General features: G+C 36.6%; 1 protein-coding gene across 1 annotated transcript in view; it reads left to right on the top strand.

Moving 5' to 3' along the window:
- Positions 1–17,388, top strand: part of LOC124556513 (oxysterol-binding protein-related protein 8) — a 218,285-nt gene that overhangs the window by 170,138 nt on the left and 30,759 nt on the right. Inside the window, exon 15 of the mRNA XM_047130467.1 lies at positions 10,572–10,715. Coding sequence (XP_046986423.1) covers positions 10,572–10,715 — 144 coding nt within the window. The remainder of the gene's footprint in view (positions 1–10,571; positions 10,716–17,388) is intronic.

Genomic DNA, 17,388 nt, shown 5'->3' with positions numbered 1-17,388 from the left:
GTCTTTGTGCGAGGTGACGACATGGAGCTGCAAGTAACTGAAGAACTCTTGGATGTGGTACCACTCGATTACACCGCAACAGGACGTGACATTTTTGAAGCTGTTTGTGAATCAGTGGACAATATGAATTTGGTGTGGGATAAGCTCCATTCTGTAACGACAGACGGTGCACCACAAATGATCGGGCGTCACCAAGGTTTTGCTTCTCGTTTGAAAAATAAACTCGGGGACGAATTCGGGAAAGACATTTTGACTCTTCATTGTTTTATTCACCAAGAGGCACTGTGTGCTGAAACAGTAGAGCTAGATGGCATAATGAAAGATGTCGTGAAGTGTGTGAATTTTGTGCGATGTCACGGTATGAATAATCGCCAATTCAAAGGATTCCTGAAAGATATGGAAGTGGAGTATGGGGATATACCTTACCACAATACAGTTCATTGGCTGAGTCGGGGAAAAGTTCTTGATGTTTTCTTTGCCATTTGTGAGGAAATATCCCTTTTTCTCGAAATGAAAGGGGAAGCAATGCGTTGTCTGAAAGATATAAAATGGATATCAGACCTGGCGTTCCTAGCTGATATGACTATGCATCTGAATAATTTAAATCTGTCACTGCAGGGCAAAGGGCAGCTAATCGTTGACACGCACGACCAGATCAAAGCGTTCATGGAAAAGTTACGTTTATTTGAGAGGCAGATGAGTAATGGACATTTAGCGTTCTTCAATCGTCTTGCTTCTTTAAAACTACCTGAAGGTACTACTTTCGGTGATTACCAAGCAAAGTTAAAGCAGCTCATCATGTTGTTTGAAACACGATTCCGAGACCTCACTAGTTTGGAAATGGAACTTAAGGTGTTAAGCACTCCTTTTTCAGTTTCCCCTGATGACTTGTCACCGTCACTTCAATTGGAGATAATTCATTTTCAAAATTCAACTTTGTTGAAAGAGAGGTACTACGACACGTTGGATTTGTCATGATAGTATTGTTCATTACAGCAAAAAAATTTCCCAAGCTTCACAACAATGCCGCTCAGATCATGTGCATGTTTGGATCTACGTATTGTTGTGAGCAGCTTTTCTCAGCAATGAAGAGAGTAACAAGTAAGGAACGATTGTTTCTTCAGGATGCAACAATGAAGGCCGTCCTCCACATTAATGCTGCGAACACTTTGACGCCTGATATTTTTGATCTTGTAATGAAAAGAAAATGTCAAGCTACAGAGGCTCAATAAATTTAGTATGCAATTTCTTGTAAAACAGTTGTTTCTTATTTATCTCCTGAACATCGTATTTCCTGGTGTAGCTTATCACCACGTCTTAGCAGCTAAGAGTATGAGGTTGTCGATCTTGTAAGACGCAGCTGGCACATCAAAACGCTTGCCTTGCCGCCTGCCTCAGACAGCCATCCCAAGTGCCGGCATGCCGGCCCACTTGAATGGTCACAGCGAGCGACACGGGTCCCTGGAGCAGGGAGCGCTCAGCAGCTCACAACGGACCCGACGAGCATGAACAGCCTGGTCTACATAGTCACATATAGGTGTCAACATTACAATATCACCAAAATATATTGGTAGTTGTATTACAGACTATAAAATTAAACATCTTTTTGTAGCAGGTTACATTGCCAACCTTCACAAAAATATCTTCTTCTTCCTTTTCTTCTTCTCTTGCTTCTGTGGCTCTACAGGTCATTGTGAGCCTTGGTCTCTTCAACAGTTTTCCTCCATTTATCAACCCATTTTTCGGAGATTCTGTGTCACACCATCCTCCCATTTGCTTCTCAGCTGAACACACCCTCTTTGTCCTGGATTTCCTTGTGATACTCTTTTAGGTACTTCTGCATCACTCATCCATGCTACAAAACCAGCCCACCTCGGTCACAAAACAATACTGGCATTATTAAAATAATTAAATAGTTGCATTTTGTGTACCTCATGGAAATTCTAATTTTGTGTCAAAACTGCTTGTGATTGAATGTTCTAAGTACTTTACCTGAAATTGGCACCCAGGAATACACAAGGAAAATCCTTTACCTTTAAGCCAGTGTAATCTCTCTCCCTAACTACATATTGCCATGAGATAAGTGATAGCTTTTTTTGTAAAATTGAGGGAAAATATTTTTTTGAGTAATCTGTTATGTCAATTTTAATAAATATTTTTGGAACAGTGATCAAAAAATTTTTAAAATTTTTATTTTCAAAATTCAGTCTTGATCACACCTATGTTCTTGTAGCATATGCGGTGCGATCAAGACTGAATTTTAAAAAGAAGAATTTTAAATCTATTATGTGCAATTCTTGAAATCAAGGTCTGATGATTTATTCTGACAGAACATGATAGAGCATTCTGGATTTTCTTTTCTTCTCTTTTTTCTTTTCTTTTAGTCCTAAAAGAATTTTTTGTGTCATTAGCTCCATGTAAAACAATATCATGAAATAGATTACAACGATATCTGTGAGAGGGGCAAAAATACCTCCGCTGTGCATATCATGTTAGGTTAGTGTGTGTACTTTACATTGTGAGTACAAGGGACTTTACAGCTTTGGAATGATACAGAAATTTATTGAGGTAACTTACAGAATATGTAGATATGTCATTTAGTAGCAAACAACCTCAAGTTCGATTAATGTAATACATCAGTACCTCGTTTCACCACTAGGAGCCCCTGCATAGTGCACAGTTAAAATTGCTACTTTCACTGGTTCGGAGTATACTCATTGTGTGTTTTGGTTTCATGTAATGAACTCTGCAACAACTGCCGAACATAAATTTAATTGATGACCATGTGTATGTTCCTCCCCCTATCAAACAATTTAGCCAACCTGAAAAATCAAATCTATGCTACTGTTGCATAAGTTATGCCCAGTTTACCACAATGAATGTGGGAAGGAGGTGTTACCGGCGGGATGTTTGCCGCATCACAAATGGTATTCACATCGATCCGAAATGACATTTGACACTTTTAGTGAAACTCTAAGTTCTTTACTACAAAACGACATGTCTACTGATTCTGTAAGTTTTCTTAATAAATTTATATATCATTCCAAAGTTGCAGAGTCCTTTATGATTCACCCTGTATTACGTACACCATTCTTAGACATAAAAGAATTGGCTGTTGGTACCTCAGTGCAGTATTTCTTTATTGTGGAAAATGATTACATTGCCAATAATAATAATAGTCTACTGAACACCAAGTAGATTTACAGTGACAGCTAATCACACCAGTTTGAGCCACAGCATGCAAAATATTTTCCAGTGAAAATCTTAAAACATTTATTAAGATGGTTTTATAATTTATACAAAATTGTGTTCTTTTGTTCCATAAAAGCACATTTATTGTCATTATTTATTATTATTATTAGATTAGCAGCACAAAAGAAATTACTTAATGTTAAATAGGACATTTTGGCAGCCTGAATTTTTATTACATATAAATATAGCTATAAAACATACAAACATCATTTTTGACAAGTAATTTCTTCAGATAAACTTTTATCTGTGGTGTGGTAGAACTAAAACTGCTTTTGATGACACATCTGCCATTTTAATTCCTGTATGTGGTTGGACTCATACCAACAGTACTATCCTGTGACTAGTAATGTGGTATTTTTCTTTGTGTCACGTAACAGATTGTCATGGATAAGAGGCTATGTTTGGTTATTGTGTTTTGAGTGACAAATACTGCTTTTAATATATTATTGGTTGGAGAGAAAAGTTCTGTAATAGTCCTTAGGTTTATCCTACAGATGACTTGCACTGATCTTTCTGTTAGGATAAGTAGTCTATTTAACTTGCTTTGGATTATTGCACTCCATATTTCTGATCTGTATTTACTGACTTTATATGCTTATAAGACAAGGCTTTTTCCCAAGTTTGCGATTGTAACACTACAGGTTCACCTTATGTTCACAGATTAAACTTTTGCTGCCAAGGTCAACATTTTTATATTGTGAAATAGATTAATATAGGGCTCGTCTTACATTTATAGATAAAGCTTTGGCAATTGAAATCACATGCAGATTCTATTTGAAGAATTCGGAAGGGTTGGATGGGTAACATTAACACCAGCTTGGCTGAGAACGGGGATGAATTTAGGGAGGGGAATGGTGAGCAGGCTAAAAATTTTGTTGCCCTGCTGACCATGGGAATGTGTACTGCATACCTTGGCTTTTTATGAACATCTACTGCATTTAAACTGCAGTTTGCATGAATCAAATTGTAGTCTGACTTGAACTGATTTCAAAATTGGACAGAGTCTCAACAATAATATACGTTTCTGCAGGAGACAGTCACTACATTTACATGTGATACAGCTTCCAGAAGACAAGAACAGAATGTTGAAAACAGTTTTTCACTGTTGTGTTTACAGGTAAAGGCCTGAATTGGTTTTGCTAGTTTGGGAAAATATGTCATCTGGTAATCAGCTGTTCCAGTTTCTGATTTAGTCAGCACAATGGCTCTTTCTAATTATTAGAGGTAGAGAAATTCATACTCAGTCTAATACTTCTACTCCTTCATTGCACAAAAAGTTGCTCTGTTCAGATTAGCCAAAAAAATTTTTGAAGCAAGACACAACCATCAACCCAAGCTTCTTTCAAAAACTGTTGTTGTGCGTGAAAGTGAAAATCAGTTGTAGAAGTGGAAATCCAGCAACTATAACCACATTTCCAGAATCGATATGGGAGTTTTCATATGACCAACCAGAAGTGGTATTGAGAATTACGTTTATGAAGTCAGTCTTTGGGAACCCTTATGTAAACATAGCACTTAAAAGTCAAGAAAGGGGGCTAGTGGTGTACTGATAAGTTTTGTGCAGAAATGTCGTCACCACTCGCCGTGAGGTACAATGGGTATAAAAGGGGATGTGTCAGTTGCTGGTTCTACACAGGCAATAAAAGAGCAGTGGATGGACAACATGTTTGAAAGCAAGAGATGAAGCAATATTGTTTCAGTTCCCATCCACATAGATGTTGTAAATCCACTATGTATTTGGGGGAAAAAAAAACAAGTGTGTTCTAAGATCCCACCATGACTGCAATTTCAGAAATAACATATTCAGAAGCAACAGCCAGATATTTGTGGCAACCAAGATTATAAATTTTATTGATTCTCATATTCTCATATGTAGAAATACATTGAATGTTTTCTTGCCTCTCGGTTACCTGAAAGTATCATCCCAGAAATGATACCGGTGGTGGTGGTGGTGGTGGTGAAAAAAAAAAAAAAAAACAGTGATACCATAGATGACTGACTTAGATAGTGAGTAAAAAAGGACATGCAGATAAAAATTGATGTGAATCATTCGTTTGGTTTGTTTTATTTTTCCTCGTATTATCAAAATCAGTAAATGGCATAAGTTTAGAATAGGTGTAATGTTAACTTTCTTTGACAGATTCTTTATCTCGTAAATTAGTTGGTAATTTTGATTAGTCGGAATATGTTGAAAATAAAATTTTCTCAATAAACCTCTAACAAAAAAGGGGGTCGTCTTATGTTTAGGGTCAAATCACGATGTGCAATTCTTTTTGTAACACTGTTTTTATGGTATTTTGTCAACATATTTGTTGCAGATACTATTTACTTGGAGGTTCCACTTCAGATTATTCTGAATAAATATACACAGATACAGGACTTCCACATATGCCATCGTACATAAGGATTTGGGGTTCTAAGCCCATTCTTTTCCTTCACAATTGCTTTCGTCCTCTCTTCTTAGGTATTCCAAGGGATCATTTTCCTTTTGGTGCATATTGATTAATGTTTTTAGTTTCTCTTCTGTTTGCAATTTGATATTTATGTCCATTTCAATACTCTGCAAGCCACTATGAATTGCGTAGCATATGGTACTCCACATTATATCAAATATAGAGATTTCTTCCTGTTCCATTCATGTTTTAGAAAGGGTTGTGTTATAGTTCAATTGTGAACTGCAAAATCCTGTATAGGATACAAATTAACCAATTAATTAATTAAGATAGCCACTCATCTTTCATGTGCATACTGTTTTCAACTTTCACCCTAGTTTTCAACTTTCACCCTAGTTTTCTTTGTTGACTTTAGTTCTATGCTTACTTTATATATCACTCATTGGACCCCCTTTATTAATTTGGTTTAAAAGAATATGTGAGTCCAGTTTCATTATATCAAAGGCAGTAAGTGTTAGCCAATTATCTCGCTTGCAATTTTTATTTTATGTCATGCTACAAAATTTCATATGACTGTGTTTCTGCAACACATATCCATGTTAGTTACATTTACCTTGGTTATATGACAGTAACCATGAATTTACAGCTTAAGAAATAAACTTGGGTATTTGCCCCTCAAAGCATTGTATTTGCCGTATAGTGTTTCGTTGCTGTTCTGAAGCATTTTTTTACCCTTATTTCTACTTTCATCATAGCCATTTTCAACCACAGTCTTAAAATGTGATGAAGTAGTTGGTTCATATTAAAAGATATCTAAATGTAGGTGAGAGGTGTTCATAAACTGAAAATTATAAAAATTATTTCGCATTTAAAAATAAATGAGAACAATTTTAAAGTTATGGAAAAATGCAGCATTTAGGTAGCAAGCATCTTTTGGGACATTGTTCCTGGAAAACAGCATTCAAAAAATTAGAACAAAAGTTTTTAAATAAAAACGGTGTAGGATCACATCTAAGTTATTAAAATTTATTAATCAGGTGACCAGTTTCGATCATGCTATGATCGTCGTCATACCATTAAAACTCTGTGAAAAGAGTAATACAAAGTTTGAGGACAGGACTTAGGTATAAATTTAGATAATATAACTAATTTAAAGTGTTATTCTGTATCTACCCATTATGGTGGCTGGAGAGAGTGAGAAGGAGCAGCCGGCTTTGTAGTGACAATTAACACTACTGACCAATCCACAGTTGTGTGCTGTTAAGTAGTGAAGGCTCTGCCCACTGTCTCCCACATAACATCGTTTACAGCCAATGGTTGCAGAGTATGCCATAATTTCATAATAAGATTGCAGTAAAGTGTAATTATTATAGATGTAATTGCAAAAATATAAATATGAGATGGTATATAAATTATGCAATGCAGAGAAATTTTGTTTATGATAATCAAAAGGAACTAGTACCCCATGATGTGTGGTATTTCAACATGGCCTGCCCTCTGTAGGAGGTGCAATAGCCACGCTTAGTCCAAAAAATGGCTGACAGGATGTCAAGTGTTTACCTAGAAGATGAAACCTGAATTGATACATACTGTTATCCATCAGAGATGTTATATTATCAGTGTTGGCCAGGCACAAGCTAAAATAAACAGGAAAATGCATCATCTTTTATGACAGTATATCATTATTAATCACAAACATTAAGCATAAATCATACATCAAAATACATGATACATCATAAAATGAAAGTGAAGTTGTGTAAGCTAAATGTAAACTGTAACATTATAAGCAAAATTTAAGGTTAAATATTCCTCTGTCAATTTAATAAAATATTGAAATTTCTCATAATTAGAGGTAAGAAGGAGTTAGAGGTAAGAAGGGGCAATCTGTAACTGATTTGAAGAAAATTTGCTAGCCAAGATCACATTCAGTACTTTTTAATGTGATCTTGGCTATTAAATTTTCTTTAATAAAATATTTATCATGAAGTACACATAAGTATTTGACATTTTGAAATAATATAACAAGTGGCAATAACAGCAATCACTAAGATATCGACAATTGTTTAGGAAGAAAGAACAAAATTGATGTATTGTTTCTTGTCAGTTGACACAGCATGTACAGTGAAATATCCATAAGTATTTGTACAAATGTATAAATCGTGACATCATATGAACACCAGTTTGTCATCTAGGCAACAAGGTATAGTTGAACTGTGGTGTACACAGTCAATGTCAGTGTGAAAATGGCTGTTTAATTCAGTATGGAAGGTCATTAGGTAGGTGAGCAAGGGTAGGCTTAAAAGTAATGCACATATGCCTGTAGAACATAAACAAAAACTATTAGGAAGATAAGGCAGAAAAGTACATATAATACAGTTTTTAAGCTTCAGAATCGTGTATTTATTTTTCAATATAATCACCATTAAGACTAACACATTTCTCCGAATGTGGAACAAGTTTTTTTCATTCAGTAACTGAAAAATTTTTCTGACTTTTCTCAAATCTAGGACTTGACAGGTGCCTTCACCTCATCACCTAAGGTATAATGATTACCCTGGAGGTCTCTCTTGATTAGAGAAGAAAAATAAAAATTGCAAGGCCCAAGCTCAAGGGAGTAAGGAGGGTGTGGAATCAGTTCAAACCCCAGGTTTTGCAGTGGTTCTTCAGTTGCGCATGAGGGTGTGGATGAGTGTTGTCATGTTGCAAGATGTCATGTTCAGTTATGAAGCCAACGCATTCCGTGAATATTCCAATAGGGTTTGCAAAATGTGTTTGAATGATTTACCAGTCATTTTGACTCAAATCATTGATGAGTTTGCGATGTTTATCGTCAGCGACAGTGATTGGACATATGCTGCACGTTGCCTCAACAATAACAGTTTTTCCAGGCTCGCAACCGTGAAATTTTAGTACACACCAATTTACAGTAGACCTATCAATAGTATCGTCACAATAAACAGCCTATAAACAATGATGAGTCTCACTAGGAGAGAACACATCTCCTTCCTTTCACTGCTCAAAATATATTGGATGAATACAATGCATTCTAACTGTCCATGCATTTAGAGGGGGGAGGTTACCTACCACATCAAGGTCAAGGTCATTTTGTTCGTATTCTACAAGCATGTGTGCATTACTTACCAGCCTGCCATTGTAGTACAAGGTTATTCTGTACAAATGGAACAATATCATTGACATTAGTTACCAGAAATGTACAAGATATTTGCTGGAAATATTGTGTATTTTAAAAATAAATTTTTTGGGTTGCGTAATTTATATCCTCTCATATTTATATTTTTGTTATTACATCTATAGTAATTACACTTTATTGTAACCTTATTATGAAATTGTGTCATACTCTGTAACCATTGGCTGTAAATGACGTTAGCCGGAGACAGTGGGCAGAGCCTCCACTACTGAACTGCAAATAACCATGTGTTGGTTGGCAGTGTTTATCATCACTACGTAACCACTCTCTTCAGTTGACATCATGTGTGGATATGTAATTCTGTACTTTAAATTAGTTAGATTATTTTCATTTATGCCTTTGTCTTGGCCTCTGAAACTTTATATTTATCTTTTCAAGGAATTTTAACTGTCTAATGATGTACCATAATCAGAATCAGTCACCTGATTAATGAATTTTAGATTTTAATAACTTACATGTAATCCTACATTGTTTTTACTTTAAAAGTTTTATTTAGGTAGCAGCTGTTATGGACAATACACTGTTGGAGCTGACGAGAAGCTCTCAGATTTCCATCCCAGTGACACCGTTGATATATTGCAGTGCTTTTATGAGTGTCATATGCATCTTCTGGTGAAGATGGTGTTCATGACTCATCAAAACTTAGCAGGTTGTCAACCCTGCCACCACGTTTGGAAACATAGCTTTTAATCAGTATTTACCAAGAAAGTCTACATGCACACACAGGTGAAACTGTTCACTAAAGCAGTCCGTGACTTTGCAGTTGATCACAGGCAGTGTGATGACAAATTCATTGTATGTCTTTCTTTACCTCTTACACAATTCCTAGGTAGTATGCATAGATCTTAACTTTTATTTATCACTAGGGAAGAAAAGATCATTGTGACTCAAAGTAGGTAGGTGTCCAGTGAGCCAACTAGTGATACCATTGGAAGAAATAAGATAATTAGAGAACATTCCTTTTGAAATCAAGAGTGAATGATGTGATGTCTGGTGTGACCTAGTCACATTGACGTTACACTCTCTCATCAAGTTCATATAATTTGGGCTGGAATGCTCTTTGTGTTGCAGTCACAGAGTCACTGGCCTTGTAAAATGATTTAGCAATGAGAGTACAGTGTTCAGACAATCAACTCTTGGTGGTATTACTTGTAAAACTACAGATAACTATAAAGGTTTCTCCCACCACTATAGTCCCTCCACAGCGCAAACACTGATCCCTCCATGACAGTCACTTTCATTTCATTCGTGACAGCCTCCAAAATCATAAGGAACTTCCACAAATGGCTTCAACATTGCTAGCAATAACACTTACTCTTTGTGCAGTGTCATCTTTAAAAATGAAAATATTAATCTAATGTGCTGTTCATTAATAAAAAATTCCATTTGTTCTTTCATTAATTTTTTACAACCTTAATGTGTGTAAATGTGAGAGACTTCTAACCACATGTCAGATACATTAAGAAACAGTTAAAGCATTTCCACTCCTTACTTCAATGTTGTACCAAAGTACAAAGTTTTTCTTTTTCCTCCTTCCTTAACAGTGATGTAAATTGTATCTTCTGTTTTGTGTTTGCATAACACATTCTTCATCTAATATCTGAAAACATTTAATTTATTCCTTTAATAATTTTGTAGTTCCTTCTGTATATACTATTAATCACATGAGTATGTAATATCTTTTGTGTTTTGATATATTTTGTCCTTATCTTCCTCAGGAGGAGCAACTTCTGTGGAAGCCTACACCTGAGATAAAATCAAAGAGGTTGAAACGTTACACAGTTCCTATTGAACATCAAGGTGAATGTGAATCTGAAAATTTATGGCAACATGTCACTGCAGCAATTCTACGAGATGACCAGGTAGGATGTACTGCTAGTAATGTCATCCATGTACATGTGGATGTCAACAGTTGTCATACAATCTGTTCATGGAATATAGTGTTTTTTTGTAGCAGCAAAATAGTTGTGTGCAGCAAGTAAATTAAGTTTCAAATAAAATACCATATTGTATTCATTTCAGAGATTAAAATTTACAAGATCTTTGGTTCTTTGCATTGTCAGTAATATGGTGGTATTGCATATCTCCTGAGATGTTTTAAACTAATCTAACAAGTTTGATGTGATGCAAGCTATTAGTTGGCAATTTTTCCAGTTATTAGACTGTATTAGAACAAAAAAGGAATGGTGTTGTATTACAAATAAAGGTTCAAACACTGTAAAACTGGAAAAGATAGGTGTGTGTGGGGGAGGGGGCAGCAGTTCTTTCACGCATTTTAGGCTTTGCCCAGGTATGTATTTATTCCAACCTTCTGTTAGTCCATCTCCTCCTCTTTCCTCTATGTTCACTTCCCCCTCCCCCTCCCCTTCCCCACCCCACCCCACCCACCCACCCACCCTCTCTCTCTCTCTCTCTCTCTCTCTCTCTCTCTCTCTCTCTCTCTCTCTCTCTCTCCCCCCCCCCCCCCCCCCTCCTCTCCTGTCTCTTCCTCACACCTATTTGTGCCCATCTCCTCCTTCCTCTATCTCCTCCTCCCCTTTCTCTCTTCACAGTGTCGCCCCGATCCCAATAGAAAGTAGCTAGTTCTTACCCCAACAGCATTCTTTCCAGGTAGTAAATAATTTCTGTACCAAGTTAGATTGAAATCAATTCAGTGGTTCAGGAGGAGATGTGGAACATACACAGTACATACATACAAGTATCTCTTCTGTTGTGAAATAATTGTATCATTATATCTCAGTTCTTGTACTTGATTAATTCTTGGTACACATATCTGCGTGTTGGTCCATCTTTTGACTTCAGTGCAACAGTGATTCCATGTGACATGGATTTGACAAGTTTCTGGCGGTATGTGGCACCAGGTGTCTATTCATCGTTCACTCAATTCCCCTAAATTAGCCGCCAGTGTTTTGCAGGCACAAAGCTGGTGCCAAATACTGTCACAGATTTGTTTCATTGGGTTCAGCTGTGGCAAATTGGGTGGACACCAGTGTGAACCCATTATAGTGTGCTATCATATCGTGGTGCCTTCAATTGTTACCACATGTCCCTTGGATGCTTAGGCAAATGTCCCTCCATAAAGTAATATTGCCCCCACCAGCCTGAGTCCGTGGTGCAGTGCATGTTTCAAGCAGCTGTCTATGTGAATGATAGCCTGTCTGGACACCACCATTGACCTGGTGTAACAAAAAACATGATTCATCTGACCAGGCAACATGTTTCCATTGATTCACAGTCCAATCTTGATGATCCAGTACTATCTGAAATTCTAGCTGATGTCATTGATTTCAACATAAGCACACACAGGGATCATCTGGTGTGAAGCCCAATGTTCAATAATGTGCGCTGAATGGTGTTTCCTGAAACACTTGTGCCTGTACTAGCATTGTACTCTGTCGCCAGGTCTGCCACCTTTCCAACTTCACAGTTCAGGCAAGCCTGGAATCTCCACATTCTGTGATGAGACACAGAGGTCATACACTTTGTTGCCTACTTGTTGTTCTGAAACAGTAGCGCACAAACAGCTGACCAGCAGCAAGACTTGTTGTTTTGCAAACATGCCCTTGATTCAACTACCCTCAATATTTTATTTGTTTGTGTTATGTGAAGAGTTTTATGTTCAGTCCTCCAAATACCATCAGATCTGAGTAAATTGCCTATATTGATGCCACTAAAGGAGTGAAAACAAAATGACACACCTAATTTAGTTTTTGCTGCTCTAGTGGTATGCAATGATATTGTGGCACAAGGATTTCAGTATGTACCAGGACTGCAGGCATGCACCTACAAAACTGAAAAATTCAATTATGTAATTTTATTTTTTGTATGATAATTAAAACTTTATGATAACACTTTGTATCTGAGTCAATAGATGTTAAGTGTTTTGAAATAGCAACCTTTTAAAGTGAAACGATGGAAAATCAAGAAGGAATAATGTCAGTATTATGAAAAGGATAGATGGCTACTCACCATATGGTGGAGACAGATGCAGACAAGCTGTGTGTATATTCTTTCAGTGTGTTTAAAATCTTATTTTAATGTGCAGAAATGCATCCTATGAACAAACTGTTCAGGATATGTGACTGGAAGTGTTAATTATGTCACACAAAGCTAATTTTTTGTAACTGCATATGTTTCCAGATGAGAGAGATATATCTGCTAACATGGTTAACATGTTCTTTCCAGAATGTGAAGCCACTGTGAATACCTACAAGTAACCATTTTCTGTTCTATACTCACTGGTAGTTGCAACAGCAGCTATTGAGTTTTATCCATATGACAGACATTTAGTGGTTGCAAATCAGTGCAATCCCAGTGATTCTTGCATTATATGTATATTCCAAAGATTAAATGCTATGACCTAAAGTAAATATTGTTGTATTAATAACATAACAGATGATGAAGTATAAGTAAATTAAGAGTAAAGGAGAACATTTGCCGAATAACAGAAGTGTTGAGCATGAACCTACAATGTGCCGAGTGGACACACAGTACCAGGATTGCATTTGACAGGTGGACTGCGATGATGATTGTGTTCGGTGGACTGGGTAGAGCGAGAAAGAGGTGGGAAGCAGGAGGAGGGGTTGGGGATGGCTAACTGGTTGCTCGGAGGGGGGCAGCAGGTGTGCAGGATAGGAGTGTGGGAGGAAGGGGTGGCAGGTGCACAGGCTAGGCACGCAACACACAGGCACGGCAGTCAGTGAGGTGCAGCGCAAGATGACATGGAGACATGGGCTGGGAGAGGGTGACAGGACAGAGGAAGGGGAACCTTCTGGGTAGGGTATGGGGATGGTGGGTTAGCAGGGATTAAGACCAGTAGGATTACTAGAGAGAAGGATGTGTTGCAGGAAGAATTGCCATCTACATAGTTTGGAAAAGCTAATGTTGGAGGGAAGGGTTTAAATGGCATGGTTTCTGAAGGAGCCATTGAACTCGAGCATATTGTATACAGCAACATGTTGCACCACTGAGTGCACCAGCTTTTCTGACCTACATGGATGGTAATTATTCTTGCAACATACCCTTCTGTTTTCATCCCTCTGTCGCAACTTTTACACAATTTCTGAGGACTATGTCATTAAGAAAAAGTTAAACCAAAATCTTTCTCTCTTTTGTTATACAAGTCCCAACTTGTATTTGTTTACTTGGTAATAATTAAGATACTACTGCATTTTGATTTCTTATTCTTGCCACATTAAATTTAGTATAGCAACACTTGTTCCAAATTTCTGTTTTTTAACCATGAACTACGTTAAAGAGAATACACTTGTATCACTATCTGGAGACCTACAAAATGTAACAATAACTATTATCCTCAACCAGGCTTACAAAGTAAACTCTCCCTCTAGTTCTAAACTGTATGGTGTTACAGTAATATTTGAAAATTTGAGACCAGTTTGAGATAAATTTCCCTACATTTTCTCTCCATTTTCTTGAATTAACATCTCCTAGGAGAACAAAATTATCTATTTGATTTCTGTTCAGCTCTGTTAGTCTGCCCATCATGACCACATTTTTAACTTTACAGTTCTTTATGGCAGTGAGTAGCAAATATTAACTTGTAGCAAAGTAAGTATTGTATCTCAACTTTCATTTTTGCTGTCGATACCATTTATTTCTTCTGTTAGAATTTTATCTGGTTTCTAGGGTCTCATGAAATGTTAATATATGTTGTAATCAATGTAATATGTGCTGTGGATTCTTCTGCTCCTTTAGACCCCCACCCCCTGAAGCTTCTGGTTTTGCAGTTACGCGTACTATTTTATATTCTGTTGTGGCTTGCCATTCCACCTGTATTTAATTCTGCAATCTTTTCACCTCATTGTGTCAGCTCTATTATTTTGAGCCTCAGTTCTTTGTTTGTTTTATTCAGATGTAGTGGCTGTAATATAAAGGGTGCAAGAAGACACTGTACAGTTGGTGACTGAATTTACAAGTCCACATGCCTTATCGTTCTGCTAAACTGCACATCTTTGCTATCTCTTTCACCACATAACATGCAAGGAGATGAAGTCTACCAACATATTGTCTACAGGTGTGAAGTCAAAAAACTGTCTGAGCATTGTCAGACTAATGTAGATAATGTAGGAGACTATATTCCTGCTGACCAATTTATCTCTTGTTTTTATTTGCTGTGTTCAATAAACTAATGAAAAAATGCTATTTAGTATGCACTGTACTAATACAAATGCATTACAACTTATCACGATGTTATGAAAAAGTCTTTTTTAAAAACACAAAATATTCCAAATTGTAACAAATCAGTAGGATAACATGAACTTTTGGCTTTGAAATGGCCTTTGTATACATTCAGTCCAATCATACTAAAATAGCATTACAGGAAGGACTACCGTAGAAGTATATGAATGTAGCAGTAGGGGGTAGTTACATAACTGAATGCAGTTTCAGCTCTAGATCCACACTGTTCAGAATCAAGGTAGCAACAAAATTTATTGGGGAAATAATGTCTTCAGGTTTCTTTACTGATTGTTGATCTTCCTGCTAATGGCTCTTTCGTGGAAGAGGTAAAAATATTATGTCCAGTAGCATACAACTGCAGCAGTCATTGCTCCCTTGATGTCCCAATGATGGCTGTGACTGAGAATTCACAGTGTATTAAGCAAAGTAAGCTTTGTGGACTCAAAATCATTAATTTTCTACCTGTGTGCCATCCCTTAAGTGAGAATCATTCAGAATGTTTAATCTAAATCACAAGAAAATATAGAGTGAATTTTACAAGATAATTCTGAACCACCCCTGGAAGTAAATCAATGGTCACATAGTTGCCCAATGTATTACACAATGTTGCAAATTCTCCATTAGATTAGCAAAACGCAGACTCCATTTGACTGAGTGAATGTTTTTCTTGAGCTGGCTAACACCAGGGGAGCTCATGCTTTGAAGATGAAGCGGTGCCGGATGCCACCATGTTGCTTGGGGGCGATCATACCTACTGTAGGGTAATGAGTTATATTCGCATTTCTGTAACTATGATTTCGGTCCAAAGCATAATTGCAAGTAATATCCAGATGCACCGACTGCAACTTGAACATTATAAATGAGTAGGGGAATTTATTTGTGTGGTTCACCTCTTCAGTAGCTGTTGTAGCTATTTTTGTCTTTCTGCCTTAAATGAACAGCAAACCAAAAAATTAAACTCATTTACCACAAGTGATTTGCATTTTTAGTATCACCAGATGCTATGAACATTGAGTAAATAACATTCATTTTAATATTATATACTTCAAAACAGTTTTCCTTATGAATGCTTTCTTTGGCATTACCTCCGTGTAGATTACAAAATGCTAATACTCACAAATAAATTTCACAAGCTGTGAATAACACAGTTTCAGATCAGAAACGCAAACCATGCCAGGAAATCTTTCACAATGACAGAAAAATGGGACTCAGAAACTGCAAACAAAATTAAACATGTGAATGATTGCAGTGCAAGCTTATTCCGGCTTATGATAATGTGAAAGGAGAATCTTTTGTGATGAGAATGTGAAACAAGGTACAAAAAGTACTGATAGTAATGTCTCAAATATGTCATTTTAAGTAAAAGTGTCATTCATTTTATAAAAGCCAAAGGAATGAAAAGTATCGCTACTCATAACGATTACAATAGATCTGATAGTGGTGATTTGTCAATAAAAGAAAAAGTGATAAGTGAGTTTTTCAATTTGAGACAACTTAAAATAAAGGAATCAAAGACAGAAGAAGAGATTTCTCTACGTGATCATGGGATGGAATTTCTATGCAGTACTTTGCTGTTGGCTCACCATGCTCGTAGTTTTTTTCCCAGTTGTTTCACATTAATAATACCTCTACGCTGTCACAACATTCATAGGACAATTATCAAAGTGTGATTGTTAAAACAGACTGCTGTGTTAAATATTATCGGTGCAGAGTTTCCGGGGTATACTGGGGGTTGCATCTCCTTTACCTTCATAAATCCGCAGAGAGGAAAAAGAGCTACATTTTATTCATATTGTAAGGCAAAAATATCATACATCAATTACATTATTAGTGAAAGTAGCTAATGATATTATATTTTGTCTGTATATAGGGTATTTGTGAATGGTATGTTGCTATTCGTTTCAGTTTTCCTCGCAGCAAATCTACAGCTTTTTCGTAATGTGATTAGAATGTTGACTTGTACAGTATTATTGAAATAGTTTCACTTGTGAATGTTAAGAGCCACAGAAATAAATAATTGTCTTGTGTGGTCAGATTTTAAAATAAATTTCGAGAAGACACTGCTTTCATTGTTATTCAGTGATGCCATAATGTTGTTTGTTCACTTCTACATTCATTGTTGAAGAGATTTCGGCAAAGTTTGGAATTCTGTCAGAGTTTGAGTCAAACTAAATCACAAGATTAAGCAATATTTCTCATCACCAGCAAACAAAAAGATTGAGTTATTTGAGGGTGGTGATGAAACTGGCAGACATGATGAAAATAAGGAAAAGAGTGAAAATCAAATTGTGTGCCACTCTTATGCAGGGCTCCTGCTGAAATAGTGTTGATTGTGAT

Source organism: Schistocerca americana, chromosome X, assembly GCF_021461395.2.
Source record: "Schistocerca americana isolate TAMUIC-IGC-003095 chromosome X, iqSchAmer2.1, whole genome shotgun sequence".
NCBI lineage: Eukaryota > Metazoa > Arthropoda > Insecta > Orthoptera > Acrididae > Schistocerca > Schistocerca americana.
Note: the sequence above shows the minus strand (reverse complement) of the source record. Positions and strands in the feature narration are given on the sequence as shown.